Consider the following 15,664-nt stretch of genomic DNA (forward strand, 5'->3'; position numbering starts at 1 on the left):
ACGAGATCAATTATCCAGAGGTTAACGGGTTAGCATATGAAAATGTCATTTTTACTGCAGCTCCGCAGACATCCCACCAGGTATGTAGCGGGTTCTGAAGCCGCTACATCAGTGTTTTTAAAGGCAACGTGTCGCCTGTATTTTTTTACACTTGAAACCAAATCACTAAAAATATTTTATAATTAATATTAATTTTCTATTTTGTGATTGTCATTATTTTTTCTGTTCAATATTATGGGGGCAGCCATTTTGGCTGAGCTTGTGTTAACAGTATTCCGAGACCTGCTTTACGGCCCTCACATGGACCATACACCACAATAGACAGGAAATAAGTCATGGACATCTATGGGATCAGTGCTGAGGTCATTGTACAGGGAGGGGAAGTAGATAAGCTGTGACCATCCCCTATTGTGATCCTGATCTATCTAGCTAGCGATATCTGTGATTGTAATCCTGCCTGTGATGATGATATGGTGACTTCTCAGCAGTGATCTCTATGAAACAGGAAGTGTCGAAATTATTAGGCCTAGTGAATAGTGTGAAAACTGCACAATTTTAGTTTTTATTTTATTATAATCCGTGTCATGGAAAAACATCACCAAAAATAAAAAATATGGTTAAACATAGAAACTTGATTAAAACAATAGATAATTCTCTGATGACAAAGTGGCCAAATTTGCATCAAAGTGGCCAAATTTGAAATTGGTATCGTTTATACTACGTCTGGCCGCACGCTAAAGGGGGAAAAAGCAGACAACTGTGGTCTTCTGACAAGTCATATCTACGTGTCAGAAGATCATATTTGCATCAACACTGATTTACAGAAAGAAATGGCCACTGCGATGCACTATGAAGTGCCTAAAGGGAACCTGTAACCGGGATTTTGTGTATAGAGCTGAGGCCATGGGTTGCTAGATGGCCGCTAGCACATCCGCAGTACCCAGTCCCCATAGCTCTGTGTGCTTTTATGGTGTATTAAAACAGATTTGATACATATGCAAATTAACCTGAGAGGAGTCGGAGCTTGAAAATATGACTCTTCTCTGGTCACACAAGTAAGATATGACTCTCAGGTAAATTTGCATATGTGTCAAATCGTTTTTTTTTTCCACAATAAAAGCACACAGAGCTATTGGGACTGGGTAATGCGGATGTGCTAGCGGCCATCTAGCAACCCATGTCATTACCCAGTCCCCATAGCTCTGTGTGCTTTTATTGTGGAAAAAAAAAAACGATTTGACACATATGCAAATTAACCTGAGAGTCATATCTTACTTGTGTGACCAGAGAAGAGTCATATTTTCAAGCTCTGACTCCTCTCAGGTTAATTTGCATATGTATCAAATCTGTTTTAATACACCATAAAAGCACACAGCGCTATGGGGACTGGGTACTACGGATGTGCTAGCGGCTATCTAGCAACCCATGTCCTCAGCTCTATACCCAAAATCCCGGTGACGGCTTCCCTTTAAACCCCTTTGATGCTACATGGAAATGGAACTGCAAATATCAGACGTTTGTTTAGAATGTTTCATCGTTCCAGGGACTGTAATGTGGGATTTTGTTCACGTTATCATCAAGCCTTCCATTGGCATGCCAGCTTTGGCAGATCCATTTTGCAACTGACCCCAGTAAATCCTGTCAGATAACCTACAGTGGTTCAGTCAGGTTTTTGTCAGATTTCAGGACAGCAAATGCAAATACAGTGTTTTTGATATGTCCGATGTTAAATGTGACATCTGTACTTGGGGTCTCGGCTAAAACACAGAAATTAATACATATGCGCCCCAGATATTCCTGTGATGGGACCTCACATTTACTGGGAGGGCACATCAACGGAGGATTCGAAGCTGGGCTCTGTATAATACTGTTTAAAGGGAATGTGTCATCCAAAAATAACAGTTTTTATGTTAAACGTGTATTTAGAGAATTTTTGGTGATGTGCAACGAAGTGGCAATGGCCCCTTTTGTAATTAGTGGTGGTACCCAGGTGTAGGAATGGCTGAGTGGTATAGGGTGGCCTAAAATGTCCCTTTTTAATGTTTTGTGTCACATTGCTCCTACCTGGATATGGCTAGACCCCCGGGGTTGGCTCTGAATCTGACAAATAGGGGGGAATAGTTGAGGAATTTGAAGAATTAATTGAGTCCAGACCTTGTGATGAAGTTGAATAGCAGCTTTACTTTGATAAACTTTCATCAGACACAATCTTCAAACTTTGTCTTGGTCCCAGCAGGATTTAGCATAAAAAAAACCTGGCAGGCAAAATCATCTCTCCTACATCTCTTGCTCTCTGGCTCTGCTGTACTGACAGGCTTGCTGTATAAATCCGCTTCTTCTTTATGCTGCAACTTTCTTTGTAGTCTGTCTCTAGATTATGCCAGGGAACTCTCCTCCTGGCTCCTGAGGCTCTAAGCTGTGGCCTCCACATCCAGCAGAGCTAAAGGTGCGCTGGCTGGCTTGGCTTGGCTTGGCTTGGCTTGGCTTGGCCTGGCCTGGGCACGTCCAGCAGAGACGTGCCCAGCACATGCTTCCCCTAGCAGGGGGTAAGCTAAACTAACTAAAACTGATCCCCACCCTTCCTGAAGGAAGTGGGACTCGCCCACTCCTCCACAGATGGGGGGGTTAGAATGGAATCAAAAGCTCCATTCTACCTAACTGTAGCTCTGCCATGTTTGCTGCCACCTGCTGGTGAACCAGGCATATTACATTTGAAATAAACAGTTACAAACATTATTAGGAATGCACATTGCAGTGGACCTGAAATAAATACACAAGATGACATATATTAGCATACACAGAAGCAGGGCGTAGGAGTTGTAATGCCACTCTGGGGCGTTACAGATGTATATACAACTCTTCATGTCAATATCTATATTTAAAAAAAAATCCTGCAGTTTTGGCACAGGCCACTAAGCCTAATAATAGGTGCCACTTCTTGGTCTGTACAGATCACTTCTCAGCAATCATCTCACTATCATCACAGGCAGGATTACAGTGACAGATGTCACCTCTCTACATAGCAGTTATTCCCATCTCAGCTGTGAAAGACCGAGATAGGACAACCCATTAAAGGGGTGGTCCTTGAGAATTTGATATTGATGGCCTGTCCTCAGGATAGGTCATCAATATCTGTACGATGAGGGACAAATACACAGTTTCGGGTTCAGAAGAGTAAAATATATAATTAAGTTTATTAAGGTAATAGTGATAATCGGGCAAATATATGTCCTTCTTTTGGCAAGTTAATTAAATACAACGAATAGTCCTCACTACATCAAGAATGAAGGTACTTACATCACCAATTGAGTTATCACCAGCTGGGAAGTCTGTTTAAGAGACTCGATTGGGAAAACGCCAATATTCCTACGCAAGGACGTCTCCCTCGTAGGTGAACTTCAATGGTTTGCTGAAACAGTCCAGCTTTTATACTGTTTTAACCAAAGAGCTTTACCCCCTAATGGAATGTATCCAGCTTATGCAAGCCATAATGATCACTGTGCATATCTTGTTTATCTTTTTTGGGGGGGGGGGGTACTATCTTTCCTTGGTGAGAGAGAGCCTTAATTGGTGTGCTCCTCTGGAATTCTGGGAAGAAAGGTATGCAAATGAGCTCTTAACAAGCTCTGCCTCTAATGCCATCAGATATAAGGCAGCTATTCTATAAGTCAATGTTTGACCCTTTTAAAGAGGCTTTGAGACATGACTCTAATATTAAATAAGCCAGCATCTCATCTGCAGTCACCTGTTTCTGGGTGATTGCCCCTCATCAGTGCAGAGCAGAGAGTGTTGGCCTAAATCAGGATTTGGTGGAACCGATAAAATGGACAGTCTCAATCAAACATGGCGGACGAATATTCAATTTATACATGGGTCAGGATAATTTTATAAGACCCCGTGAAATCCAAATGATCAGAGACTCCATATTCACACTTCACCCACTCCCCTCACCACACTCGATCAAGTGTTTCAAGAGGCTGCAGCACTACGGCCTCTTCCTAGGTCAGTGACGTCATCGGTCACATGGCCTAGTCACAGCTCAGGCCCATTTAAACAAACGGGCCTGAGCTGCAATACCGAGCACCGCCGCTATGCAATGTACGGCGCTGTATGCAGGTTCTATGTAGACTGATGTGTCCCCACTGTAACACTCTAAACAGAACCTTTCACAACCGCTAGAAAGGCACTGACCGTCTACACGACAATGGAGATTTATCAAAATTTCTCATAGCAGCCGATCCGTTTGGAAAGTGAAGACCGTATCCTAGCGGTGTTTGATCAGTTTGATGTAGTTTCATGTCGCCTCCTTTCATTCCATCTGAACAGAAATCCCAGCGGTAATCTGATGTGAATGCATCAGAGTGATGGTCCAAAAAAAACACAGACTTATTGTACAATTACTTTTTAATGCCCATCCTTTTCAGCAAATGATTGCAGAGGAGAAAGTCACAGCAGGAGGCAGGTTATTGATTATCGCCCCCTACAGGGCAGCCGCTCATTCAAAGCAGCCTCACTAACATCATGAAAAGCTTCAAAGATTGTAACGTGCTACGCGGCTAGAGAAGAGTTGACTGCTAAAGGAGCATCAGGTAAATGGCGGACGAGCCCGTTACTCTGATCCCCCCTCACCTTGCCTTGTGAGACCCGCGAGGCTGTTAGGATTCGACTTTTTTATTTAATTTTTTACATAGGACAAGCTGCTAACAAGATATGTAATGGAGAAGACAGAGGCCAGCAGGCTAATAGGAAAAAGCGGCAGGATGGGGGGGAGGGTGCTTTGAACGGTCATCTTTAAAATCTATTACTGACTGCCTGTAATGAGAAGGCAGGAAGACGACCTGAAATGTTCTAGCCTTGGAAGCGGCTAATAGTGGCAGGATGAAATTGTGTCTTCTCCTCAGTTTTTAACTTTATTTTTATTTTTTTTGCTTCCTGCACCTTTATAAGTTGCGTTACTATGTGTCCAACTTTGTATCAATGTTGTAAATACATTTGCGCCTTTTATTGCAGTGAATATATCGTTACAAGTGCTCCACATCTGGAAGGACTGAGAATTCTGAATTTATGGATTATGATGAGGTTTTCATCCTCATGTTTGATATTTCGTCAAAGCATTACTTCCCTATTCAGCTTAATTTTCTTACAACAGTCATCTTCTCAGTATGGGGATGAATGATAATCACTGCAATCATTCATTTCCTGGGGATGAACGCTGTCCTTAAGTGATCATTTGTTCCCTATGGGGATGAACAATTGTTAATGCGATCATTTATTTTCTCTGTATGGGGATGAGCGATTGGTTAGTGCGATCATTCATTTTCTCTGTATGGGGATGAGCGATTGGTTAGTGCGATCATTCATTTCCTCTGTATGGGGATGAGCGATTGGTTAGTGCGATCATTCATTTCCTCTGTATGGGGATGAGCGATTGGTTAGTGCGATCATTCATTTTCTCTGTATGGGGATGAGCGATTGGTTAGTGCGATTATTCATTTTCTCTGTATGGGGATGAGCGATTGGTTAGTGCGATCGTTCATCCCTCATACATTTTCACTATGCTAACAGCATCTATGTTTATGCAGGGCGATTTGCTGCCCACAAAAAATAGATTTTATTGGCAACATAACTGATCAGACCGCTTGTTTGTCGGGTGAGCAGTGGTATGTTTAGACAGGGCGATTATCAGAAACTAGCGTTCATGCAAACATTCTTTCCTAATAATTGGGCCAATAATTTGCTAATCTAAATGGGCCCTAAATGATGCATTAAAGGGGTTGTTGCATCATGGACAGTGGAGGCATATCGCTGGGGCCCGCACCTAATATTGAGAACGGAACCCCACAAATGAAGGAGGGCACACTGCACGTGCGCAGCTGCCCTCCATTCATTTTCTATGGGGCCGGCAAAAAAAGGCCGAGCGCCGAGTGAAAGCAGGGACCGTGCATGCGCGGTACGCTCCCATTCACTTCTATGGGGAGCCGGCTTGGTGATGACCGGAGTCCTCCAGCCACCACCTTGCAGGGCTCCGCTCTCTATATAGGTGCGGGTCCTAGCCGCACCTATAAGACAATGGGGGCATATCCTAGCGATATGCCCCCATTGTCTATGATGAGACAACCCCTTTAATCCCTGAATTTAGCAGCTTTTAAGGAGTTGTCTCATGATGTCAGCCCCCGTTCATATGACTAAATCAGAAATATTGATATCATAGAGGGCGTCCCCTCCTTAGAGCTTCCTATGTGATGGATGATGCCTGACTGGCTACAGCGTACCCTGACATCCTCCGCTCTTTCATAGTGGTGCAGGAGCAGGACCTGATCAGCTGATCGCTCAGGGAAGGAGAGGATTTTGAAAGGAGTGGTCTCTAATGATACATCCTCTTTAAGCCCAATAAAATAGAATATCATTATTTTTTAATATTTTGTACTCTTTGGACAATCCCTTTGTTTTGTGGGAAAACTTGGAAGTAAGTGCTCAATTTCTCTGCAGCGCCTCCACAGGGGAATGAAGCATTGAAGCATGATTGAGAATATATATATATATATATATATATATATATATATATATATATATATATATATATATATATATATATATATATATATATATATATATATATATATATATATATAATTTTTTTTTTTTTTTTTTTTTTTTTTTTTTTTTTTTTTACTTTGCCTTAGCTCATCCCACTCTTTCTAACAACTGTTGTCTCTCCTTTCAGGTTTTGAGCTCACCTTTTATTCAGGTGTCTTTGGCACATGCATAGGATCCATCAACTCGTTTGGAGCCGATGCCAAGAGCCTCATTGGACTATCGGGAATATTTGTTGGACTCGGAGAGGTTTTAGGTTTGTCCCTTTTGTGTACATTTCTTGCTGGTTGATAACGACATTCCTCTCTGCAGTCCCCATCTTATTCCACATTGTCCTTTTATTCCCAGGTGGAGCAGTCTTCGGATTGCTCAGTAAGAACAGTCGTTTTGGAAGAAATCCAGTGTTTCTCCTGGGCCTTGTGGTCCATTTTTTGGCCTTTTACCTGATATTCCTCAGCGTTCCAAATGATGCCCCTGTTGCCTCCCGTGATGGAACATACAGTCGTGCTTTTGTAGACCCAAGGTATTAAAGTGTATGTTAACATATTATAATGTTTGTGTGTGTTGTTAAAATATCGACAGTATTCACTATAACGGTGACATCTACAGTACCCCACCCCCTTAACAGTGACCTCCACAGCCCACCACCCCTTAACACTGACCCCCCCACACACTGTGCCCCGTCTCCTTAAAATGGGGCCTCCCCAGCAGCCCACCCCCTTAACTTTGACTTTCAAAGCAGCCTGCCCCTTTAACAGTGAGTTCCACAGCACCCCACCCCCCTGACAGTGACCTCCACAGGAGCCAGCCCCCTCAACAGTTACCTCTACAGCACCTTGTCCCTTAACACTGACCTCAATAGTGGACCGTCCCCTTAACTGTGACCTCCACCATTCCCTGTAGGGTTGTTGCGATACAAAAATTTTGATTTAATTCCGATACCATAAAAAAATATTGCGATACTTAATACCATTCAATACTACGTGAAAAAAATAAAACTACAAAAAAGGCGATTTGTTTGTTTATTAATTGTTTATATATTTTATATGTAAAATTGGAAAAGGGGGTGATTTATACTTAACATTTTGGTGTGTTTTTTTTTTTTTTTACTTTATTTAATAACGATTATCCCCCTTAGGGGCTAGAACCTGAGATCTTTTCATCCCTTGCCCTATTCACCCTGATAGAGCTATATTAGGGTAATAAGGACTTTACACTCTCCCTGCTGCCCTGTGAATAGTACACACAGCAGCAGGGAGATTACCATGGCAGCCAGGGCTTCAGTGGTATCCTGGCTGCCATGGTAACCGATTGGAGCCCCAGGATTACATTGCTGAGGCTCCGATTCGAAGCTGCCACTGCACCACCAATGAGGAGGAGAGGGGACCCTGTGGCGCACTGCGCCACCAATGAAGATAAGTAACTTTTTAATACAAATACAGGAGGCGGGTGCCGGCGGCAGAATCGCATAGCCGGCACCCGACCTCTATGACAGGGGGCTGCGATCCGCACCTGAGGGGTTAACTGCAGCGGCTCGTAGCGCCCTTTAATAGGGGTTGGGTGCCGGCTATGCGGCCACAGCCCCTCCCCTCCTCCGCCCCTCTCTCATATTGGCGGCAGCAGCGGCACGGTGGGAGGTTGGGGGCAGAGACTGCTTCCTTCTACCCTGTGCTGCTGAGGAGCACATGGAGTGTGCTGAGAGCAGCGTGCGCCATGTTCTGATACTAGGCTGCGCTGTAGCGCAGCCTAGTATTGGTAAACGTTAAATCCCGGTATCGAACCAATACCGGGACAAAAGTATCGATTGGGTATCAATAATTCGATACCTGCTACAACCCTAGTTCCCTGATAGATATACAGGGAGTGCAGAATTATTAGGCAAGTTGTATTTTTGAGGATTAATTTTATTATTGAACAACAACCATGTTCTCAATGAACCCAAAAAACTCATTAATATCAAAGCTGAATATTTTTGGAAGTAGTTTTTAGTTTGTTTTTAGTTTTAGCTATTTTAGGGGGATATCTGTGTGTGCAGGTGACTATTACTGTACATAATTATTAGGCAACTTAACAAAAAACAAATATATACCCATTTCAATTATTTATTTTTACCAGTGAAACCAATATAACATCTCAACATTCACAAATATACATTTCTGACATTCAAAAACAAAACAAAAACAAATCAGTGACCAATATAGCCACCTTTCTTTGCAAGGACACTCAAAAGCCTGCCATCCATGGATTCTGTCAGTGTTTTGATCTGTTCACCATCAACATTGCGTGCAGCAGCAACCACAGCCTCCCAGACACTGTTCAGAGAGGTGTACTGTTTTCCCTCCTTGTAAATCTCACATTTGATGATGGACCACAGGTTCTCAATAGGGTTCAGATCAGGTGAACAAGGAGGCCATGTCATTAGATTTTCTTCTTTTATACCCTTTCTTGCCAGCCACGTTGTGGAGTACTTGGACGCGTGTGATGGAGCATTGTCCTGCATGAAAATCATGTTTTTCTTACCTTGCAGACTTCTTCCTGTACCACTGCTTGAAGAAGGTGTCTTCCAGAAACTGGCAGTAGGACTGGGAGTTGAGCTTGACTCCATCCTCAACCCAAAAAGGCCCCACAAGCTCATCTTTGATACCAGCCCAAACCAGTACTCCACCTCCACCTTGCTGGCGTCTGAGTCGGACTGGAGCTCTCTGCCCTTTACCAATCCAGCCATCTGGCCCATCAAGACTCACTCTCATTTCATCAGTCCATAAAACCTTAGAAAAATCAGTCTTGAGATATTTCTTGGCCCAGTCTTGACGTTTCAGCTTGTGTGTCTTGTTCAGTGGTGGTCGTCTTTCAGCCTTTCTTACCTTGGCCATGTCTCTGAGTATTGCACACCTTGTGCTTTTGGGCACTCCAGTGATGTTGCAGCTCTGAAATATGGCCAAACTGGTGGCAAGTGGCATCTTGGCAGCTGCACGCTTGACTTTTCTCAGTTCATGGGCAGTTATTTTGCGCTTTGGTTTTTCCACACGCTTCTTGCGACCCTGTTGACTATTTTGAATGAAACGCTTGATTGTTCGATGATCACGCTTCAGAGGCTTTGCAATTTTAAGAGTGTTGCATCCCTCTGCAAGATATCTCACTATTTTTGACTTTTCTGAGCCTGTCAAGTCCTTCTTTTGACCCATTTTGCCAAAGGAAAGGAAGTTGCCTAATAATTATGCACACCTGATATAGGGTGTTGATGTCATTAGACCACACCCCTTCTCATTACAGAGATGCACATCACCTAATATGCTTAATTGGTAGTAGGCTTTCGAGCCTATACAGCTTGGAGTAAGACAACATGCATAAAGAGGATGATGTGGTCAAAATACTCATTTGCCTAATAATTCTGCACGTAGTGTAGATATATATAACTCTTTCTGAGGGAGCATGGACAGGGGTTGTCATCCCGAGACAACCTCTTTGTCTATTGGTTTTGGATGTTGTAGCACTATCATACAGACAGTAGGGGTCACTGTTTTCCTTCCCTGAGAATTAAGAGATGACTACAGACATTCTTCATAGACATCTCTAGGAAGACTTTGACAACTTAGGCTTTCAGCCAGAATCCTACATAGACTGGGCTGGAAAACAGCATCATTATAGCAGTTTCTGCAGCGAACCCATAAAAGCTCCAAACTATGCAAACTCTAAGCACAATATCATTAAAAGTGTTATTAGAGGATGAGGAAGGTTATATGTGATCATATGACTGTACATGTCAGCTTTGCATCTCTTCTCTTCCAGCAAAGCCCTGGCCATGTTCTGCAGCTTTCTGCTGGGCTTAGGAGATAGCTGTTTCAACACCCAGCTCCTCAGCATCTTGGGGACCTTGTATGCAGACGACAGTGCACCTGCTTTTGCAATCTTCAAATTTGTACAGGTAATAATATGCAAAAATATAAGTTAGTACATCTTCATCTGCATTAACATTGCTTGAGCAGCAGAATATTTTTACATTCAGTTTGAAAAATCAAGAACCATTCAGAAATCTTTAAAGATGCTGTCCCATTACAACAACGTACCTCCTATTCATGAGATAGGGGGATGAAGTCTGATGGGGGTCTGACCATTTGGGTCCCCCAATGTTTCCCTATTTGAAAAAAGCAACAGACGCTCATGCATGTCCACTGCTGTTATCAACTCTATGGACTGTTGGAGGCAGCAGAATGCAAGCACTCAGTTATTTCCTGCAGCAAAGCACATGCATGACTGCTGCTCCTTTCAAACTGGGGTACACAGGTCCCCATTTTCATGACCATCCTGGGCCCCAGCAGTCAAACCCATGCCGATCAGACACTTATGCCCTGTCCTGTGGGCCACCCTTTTAAAAGCAACCTATGATCTTTCGCCTCTCTAAAGATTCTGCCATGTACTGTACACACCGGGAAGACATGCAAATCATTGATCTCATATAATGATGCGATTTTATATTTTAACGTTTTCCCATGACCTGAGGTGTGTTCGCTGGTCACTTCAGGACCAGGAAAAGTTGCCCGTATTTATGAGCCTCTTGTGTACTTCAGCTAGTTAATTTTAATGGAGAAGATCCTGGAGGCTGTTAGGATCTGGCACTTTAGTCAACAGGCTGGATTGTATGAGAGTTTGGCGGGCTTTTCCTGGTCCTATTAGACATATGTCAGGTGTGTAAAGGTCATGTGCATTATTATATGGGATCAGTAGGTCCACCTTATATTTCCAGCTGCTCACTGAGTGAGCAGTTTTAGGAGGGAAACCAAGGTGACGGGTTCCCTTTAAGAAGCTTAATGGAAAGCAGTGACCTTGCGTTCTGTAGAAAGGTGTCTTGAACATATTTGGCCCTGGTCCTATTTGGTAGAGAGAAATTGAAACCAGACCCTAGATCTGGATCATCAGTCTCCTAGTTTTTATATTTCATTCATGGTTGGACAAGACTAGGTCTGGGACTGTCTGGGAACTTTGGCATCCATACTCTACAAGTCATTGGAAATGGTTACTGATACTGCAATATTTCCATTGGTTTGAAAGGAGGGGAAAAAAATGAACTTGAGATTGGAAATCGGCTGAACCTCTGGCATCACGGTTATCAATCCCTAGCCTTAAAGGTGTATTCCCATAGGACAAACCCATCATATGTGGCATCCAGAAGTGGTTGGAATTACAGGACAGGCAAGCTTGTCATGCAACGTGGTACATTGTTTCTGTAGCTCCTATTCCCTTCTGTGGCAGGTGACCACTGTGATGTTCCACTTGGGGACACGTCATTGCTGTGGCCAGTCATTGGCTGCAGCAGATAACAGACAATTAAGTCAGAACCAAGCAGCCAGGATCAGACAAGTATGCTTCCATTCACAGGTCCACCAGGAAAAGGGGGATTTAAAATGGAAGGGAATCCTGGGCAACCCCTTTAAAAGCTATGCACACCTTTTGGGGGCAATTGTTCTGTTCTATTCCATTTACTCATTATGAGGTAAAAATAATCTCATTAAAAATATGAAGTCTTTTTTTCTCTGTACAGAGCTGGGATGCTCTAGTAGCAGGATCTGTATTTTTACTCTTTCGGTCAGGCAGCTCAGCTGACAGGCTCCTTATCTCTGCCCTCTGACATTATAAACACTCATTAAGCTCAATCCTTAACTTACTGATAAAAATATATCTTAAATAAGTGTTTATGACCCCTTAGTAATTTATAGATACTGTAAGGTTTATTACTTGACCAGCAGAAAGTGAAAGTAAAGTACTATACACACAGCTAGATGACAGTTAACCCTTTGTGACAGAACAGCTCAATATATTTTAATAAAGACAAAGTGAAAAAAATATTTTTTTAGCCCAAAATGAGTAAAATGCAATCATAGAAAATTGCCCCCGAAGGTGTACATAGCCTTTAAGCTTACTATGCATGTACCATACATGAACAAGAAAAACCAAACCATCCTTTCTTGCTTGGTTTCCCCTGATGGATGATGGCTGGGGCCTGCCAATTTTGTTGGTGGATCTGCTGCCCATTAGTTAGCTCATGCCAGTCACTATATGGCGTCATATGCTGCCAGGGTCTAGTGTAATGCCTAGGGATGGACTATCTCTGGCTTGTAGGTGAGCAGTCACTCCAGCATGCTGCGTTATGACCTTAGTAATCAGCAAATCGCTATTTCATTCTGATTATCCTGTATCCGCTAATGATTTTTTGGCTGGTCTTATTTTTAGACTTTTTATAAGTGATTCAAAGCAAACAGATGCCTTTTAACAACCCGTGTGTATAATCCGCTCTCCTCCTTGTTTCCAGTCCATCAGCGCAGCTGTCGCCTTCTTCTACAGCAACTACCTCCTCCTGCAGTGGCAGCTGTTAGTCATGGTGATCTTTGGATTCTTTGGCACCATCTCCTTTTTCTTCGTGGAATGGGCAGTGGTCAGTTTGGACCCTCAGGAGACTCGCTATGGCAGCATTTGATGATGAGATTCCGGTTCCACAGCCGCTGTTTCAGAAGGTGCCAGAGGTTATGATTCGAAACACTGAGATCTGCGCTGGCCGCAGGGCATTCCCTGGAGCCGGTGTGAAATTTGGGACAACTTGACCACAATGCACTTTCTCCCAAGTGACATTTGGGGCAAATAAAAGGCGGTGCTTGTTAGACACTGCCAGGACAATAGCTGCTAAATTCCTTGGCTCGCTGTCTTCTGCACTAATTACAGTTGCATGACAATTACAGGATCTGGACGGTTCACTAGACATGCTGATTACAATTCTCTAGCCGCTGAATGCGATTCACTTCTTCACACTCCTAGCGCTTTTATGTTGTGCCGTTTTAGGTTTTTTTTTTTTTAGGTTTTTTTTTTTTTAGGTTTTTTTTCTGGTTGCGGTTTTTAAGAATTACACCTAAAGTTTCTACTGTGGGGATCATAATGGGTCTACAAGTCACTAGTGACAAATGTCAACTATTGTGCACAGAAATCATTGCTGGTTTTACATTTTTCATGGTGCCCTATGAGCATTGCTACATAAACGCTCATCACCTTTTAAAGAGCATTTTACTCCTTCACTTGTCCTCTGACCCCTGAAAAATGCTATGGCATATAAATATAGGGGGCTGAAAGGTTGCCTTCTGCAGCCTGAGGGGGGCCCTACTGCCACATGGTATCAAAAAGTGCTCAAGGTACATTCTGGACTTGCCACACTTTTGCAGCATATGGCATTTTGACCCATCCACATTTTACTATGGAAAATCAAGCATGTCACTTGTGTCTGATTTTTTATTTTTTTTCTTTATTTTTCTTTTTTATATTTTTTGCTAATTTTTCACGGCTTATTTCACCCCCATCTCTGCGAGATCCACAGAGGAAAAATCCTGACACGTGTGTGTGCACCTGACAGATTGCATTTTGTTGAGGAGCTTCAGTTTACACCTCTGCATTTTTAAAGGGTCCCTGAGCTTTCTAAAACTTTTGATATGTCATATCAAAGGTTTTGATCGGTGGGGGGTTTGATTCTGAGACCCCCACCGATCGCTAGAAAGAGGAGAGCGAAGCGCTCGCATAGCTCTCTGTTGCTGCAAGAAATGGGCTAAAATTCTTGTATGCTTTGTGAGGACTTCTCTCTCTCTCTCCTCGTTCTAGCGATCGGTGGGCGTCTCGTCACTCGGACCCCCACCGATCAAAACCTTTTGACATATTTATTATGACATATCAAAAGTTTTTGAAGGCTCAGTGAACCTTTAAAAATGCAGAGGTGTAAACTGAAGCTCCTCGGCCCAATGCAAAATAGGTTAGGTCCACACACAGGCCAGAATTGTCTTTTGTGGATCTCGCAACAGATCTGTATAAATTGAAGGGGTGAACCTGGGAAATCTGAGTGACGACTCATGTCGGAGCTGTAATACATTGGTTATCACTTGTGTTTCCCAGAATCGTCGATGACTGAAGTGAATGATTATCAACTTGATGGACGAGGACATATAAGATCCATATTTACTGGTGTTATTTTATATGTAAATGTTCTTTAAAGGAGCACTCCAAGCAAAGCAGTGTGTAATGCCTAATACAGTGCCTAGGGGGAAGAGTGCATTCTTAGGACACCACAGGAAGTCATGCCCTGCCCCTCGCTCAGGCCGGCACTAGGCATTACCCTTTGGGGCAGACACTAATCCTGTCCAAAAGGTAGATGCCATAAACATAGACAGACTGTCTAGAGCCGTGCCAGATTTATAGCGGTGACTCAGGCCAGATGATAAATTTGCTGTGTGACAAGACACTGTTGTATGACTTTGCGTTACCTGTTGGCTTACTTTGTGCCAATATTTTGCCAAATGTAGTTGCATCTTAAGCCACAACCCATTTGTCAAGCTGGACACCTGAAAATGGTGCGGTGGTTTATTCTTTTAGGTGCATTTGCTTCATAACTAGGTCTTGAACTTTACATTATTTTGCAAATTTTAGGGCATTTTACAACAAGATCTTGGCTTAGTCACATTCTTAAATTTTCCCCGCTTTGCCTCGAGCGTTCCTTAAAAATTTTCATTTTTAGACATAGTACATTATTAGTGATGGTAGCCCACAGGTTCAGTCTTATGTATGCACTCAGGTCTTTTTAAACTGAAGAGGTTTTCACATTGTTTCCATAGTTGAGCTGTGGGTGACTCCAGGCTCCGGTGGTCGGTGGCATGGTGACAACAGTAGGCACAGCAGAAAAAGTAGAATTTTTTTTTCTGTTCCTTCTCCAGCCATGTTACAATTGTTTTGCTCTCGCCTATATTCCTTGCTGGAGGCGGTTCTTTTGAAAGCCACGTCAGATCCATGACATTGCTTATCTCCCATCCGTGCCATGGGCAAAATATAGAAAACCGCTCAACACCTGAGGAGATAAATCGTGATGCTCTTGAAGCTAAAGCCATCATCTCCGGGACGTGACAGGGAAGAGATACTGGTAATAGCTATTGATACCATCTACAGATGAATTATGTATGAATCTGGATTCAATCAGATTCTCCTCTGACATCTTGATCACAATTGGAAAAAAAATTAAAAGATATTTTTATTTACTGGGAAGAAAGTA

At 42.9% G+C, this 15,664-nt stretch overlaps 1 protein-coding gene across 1 annotated transcript in view; it reads left to right on the forward strand.

Annotated features, from left to right (window-relative positions):
- MFSD11 (major facilitator superfamily domain containing 11) overlaps positions 1-15,661 on the forward strand; it is a 38,724-nt gene extending 23,063 nt beyond the window's left edge. The window contains exons 11-14 of the mRNA XM_044296648.1: positions 6,725-6,850; positions 6,943-7,117; positions 10,384-10,519; positions 12,902-15,661. Of these exons, the coding sequence (XP_044152583.1) occupies positions 6,725-6,850; positions 6,943-7,117; positions 10,384-10,519; positions 12,902-13,066 (602 nt within the window). The 3' untranslated portion in view covers positions 13,067-15,661. The remainder of the gene's footprint in view (positions 1-6,724; positions 6,851-6,942; positions 7,118-10,383; positions 10,520-12,901) is intronic.
- The last annotated feature ends 3 nt before the right edge of the window (positions 15,662-15,664 follow it).

This window comes from Bufo gargarizans, chromosome 6, assembly GCF_014858855.1.
Source record: "Bufo gargarizans isolate SCDJY-AF-19 chromosome 6, ASM1485885v1, whole genome shotgun sequence".
Classification (NCBI taxonomy): Eukaryota; Metazoa; Chordata; class Amphibia; order Anura; family Bufonidae; genus Bufo; species Bufo gargarizans.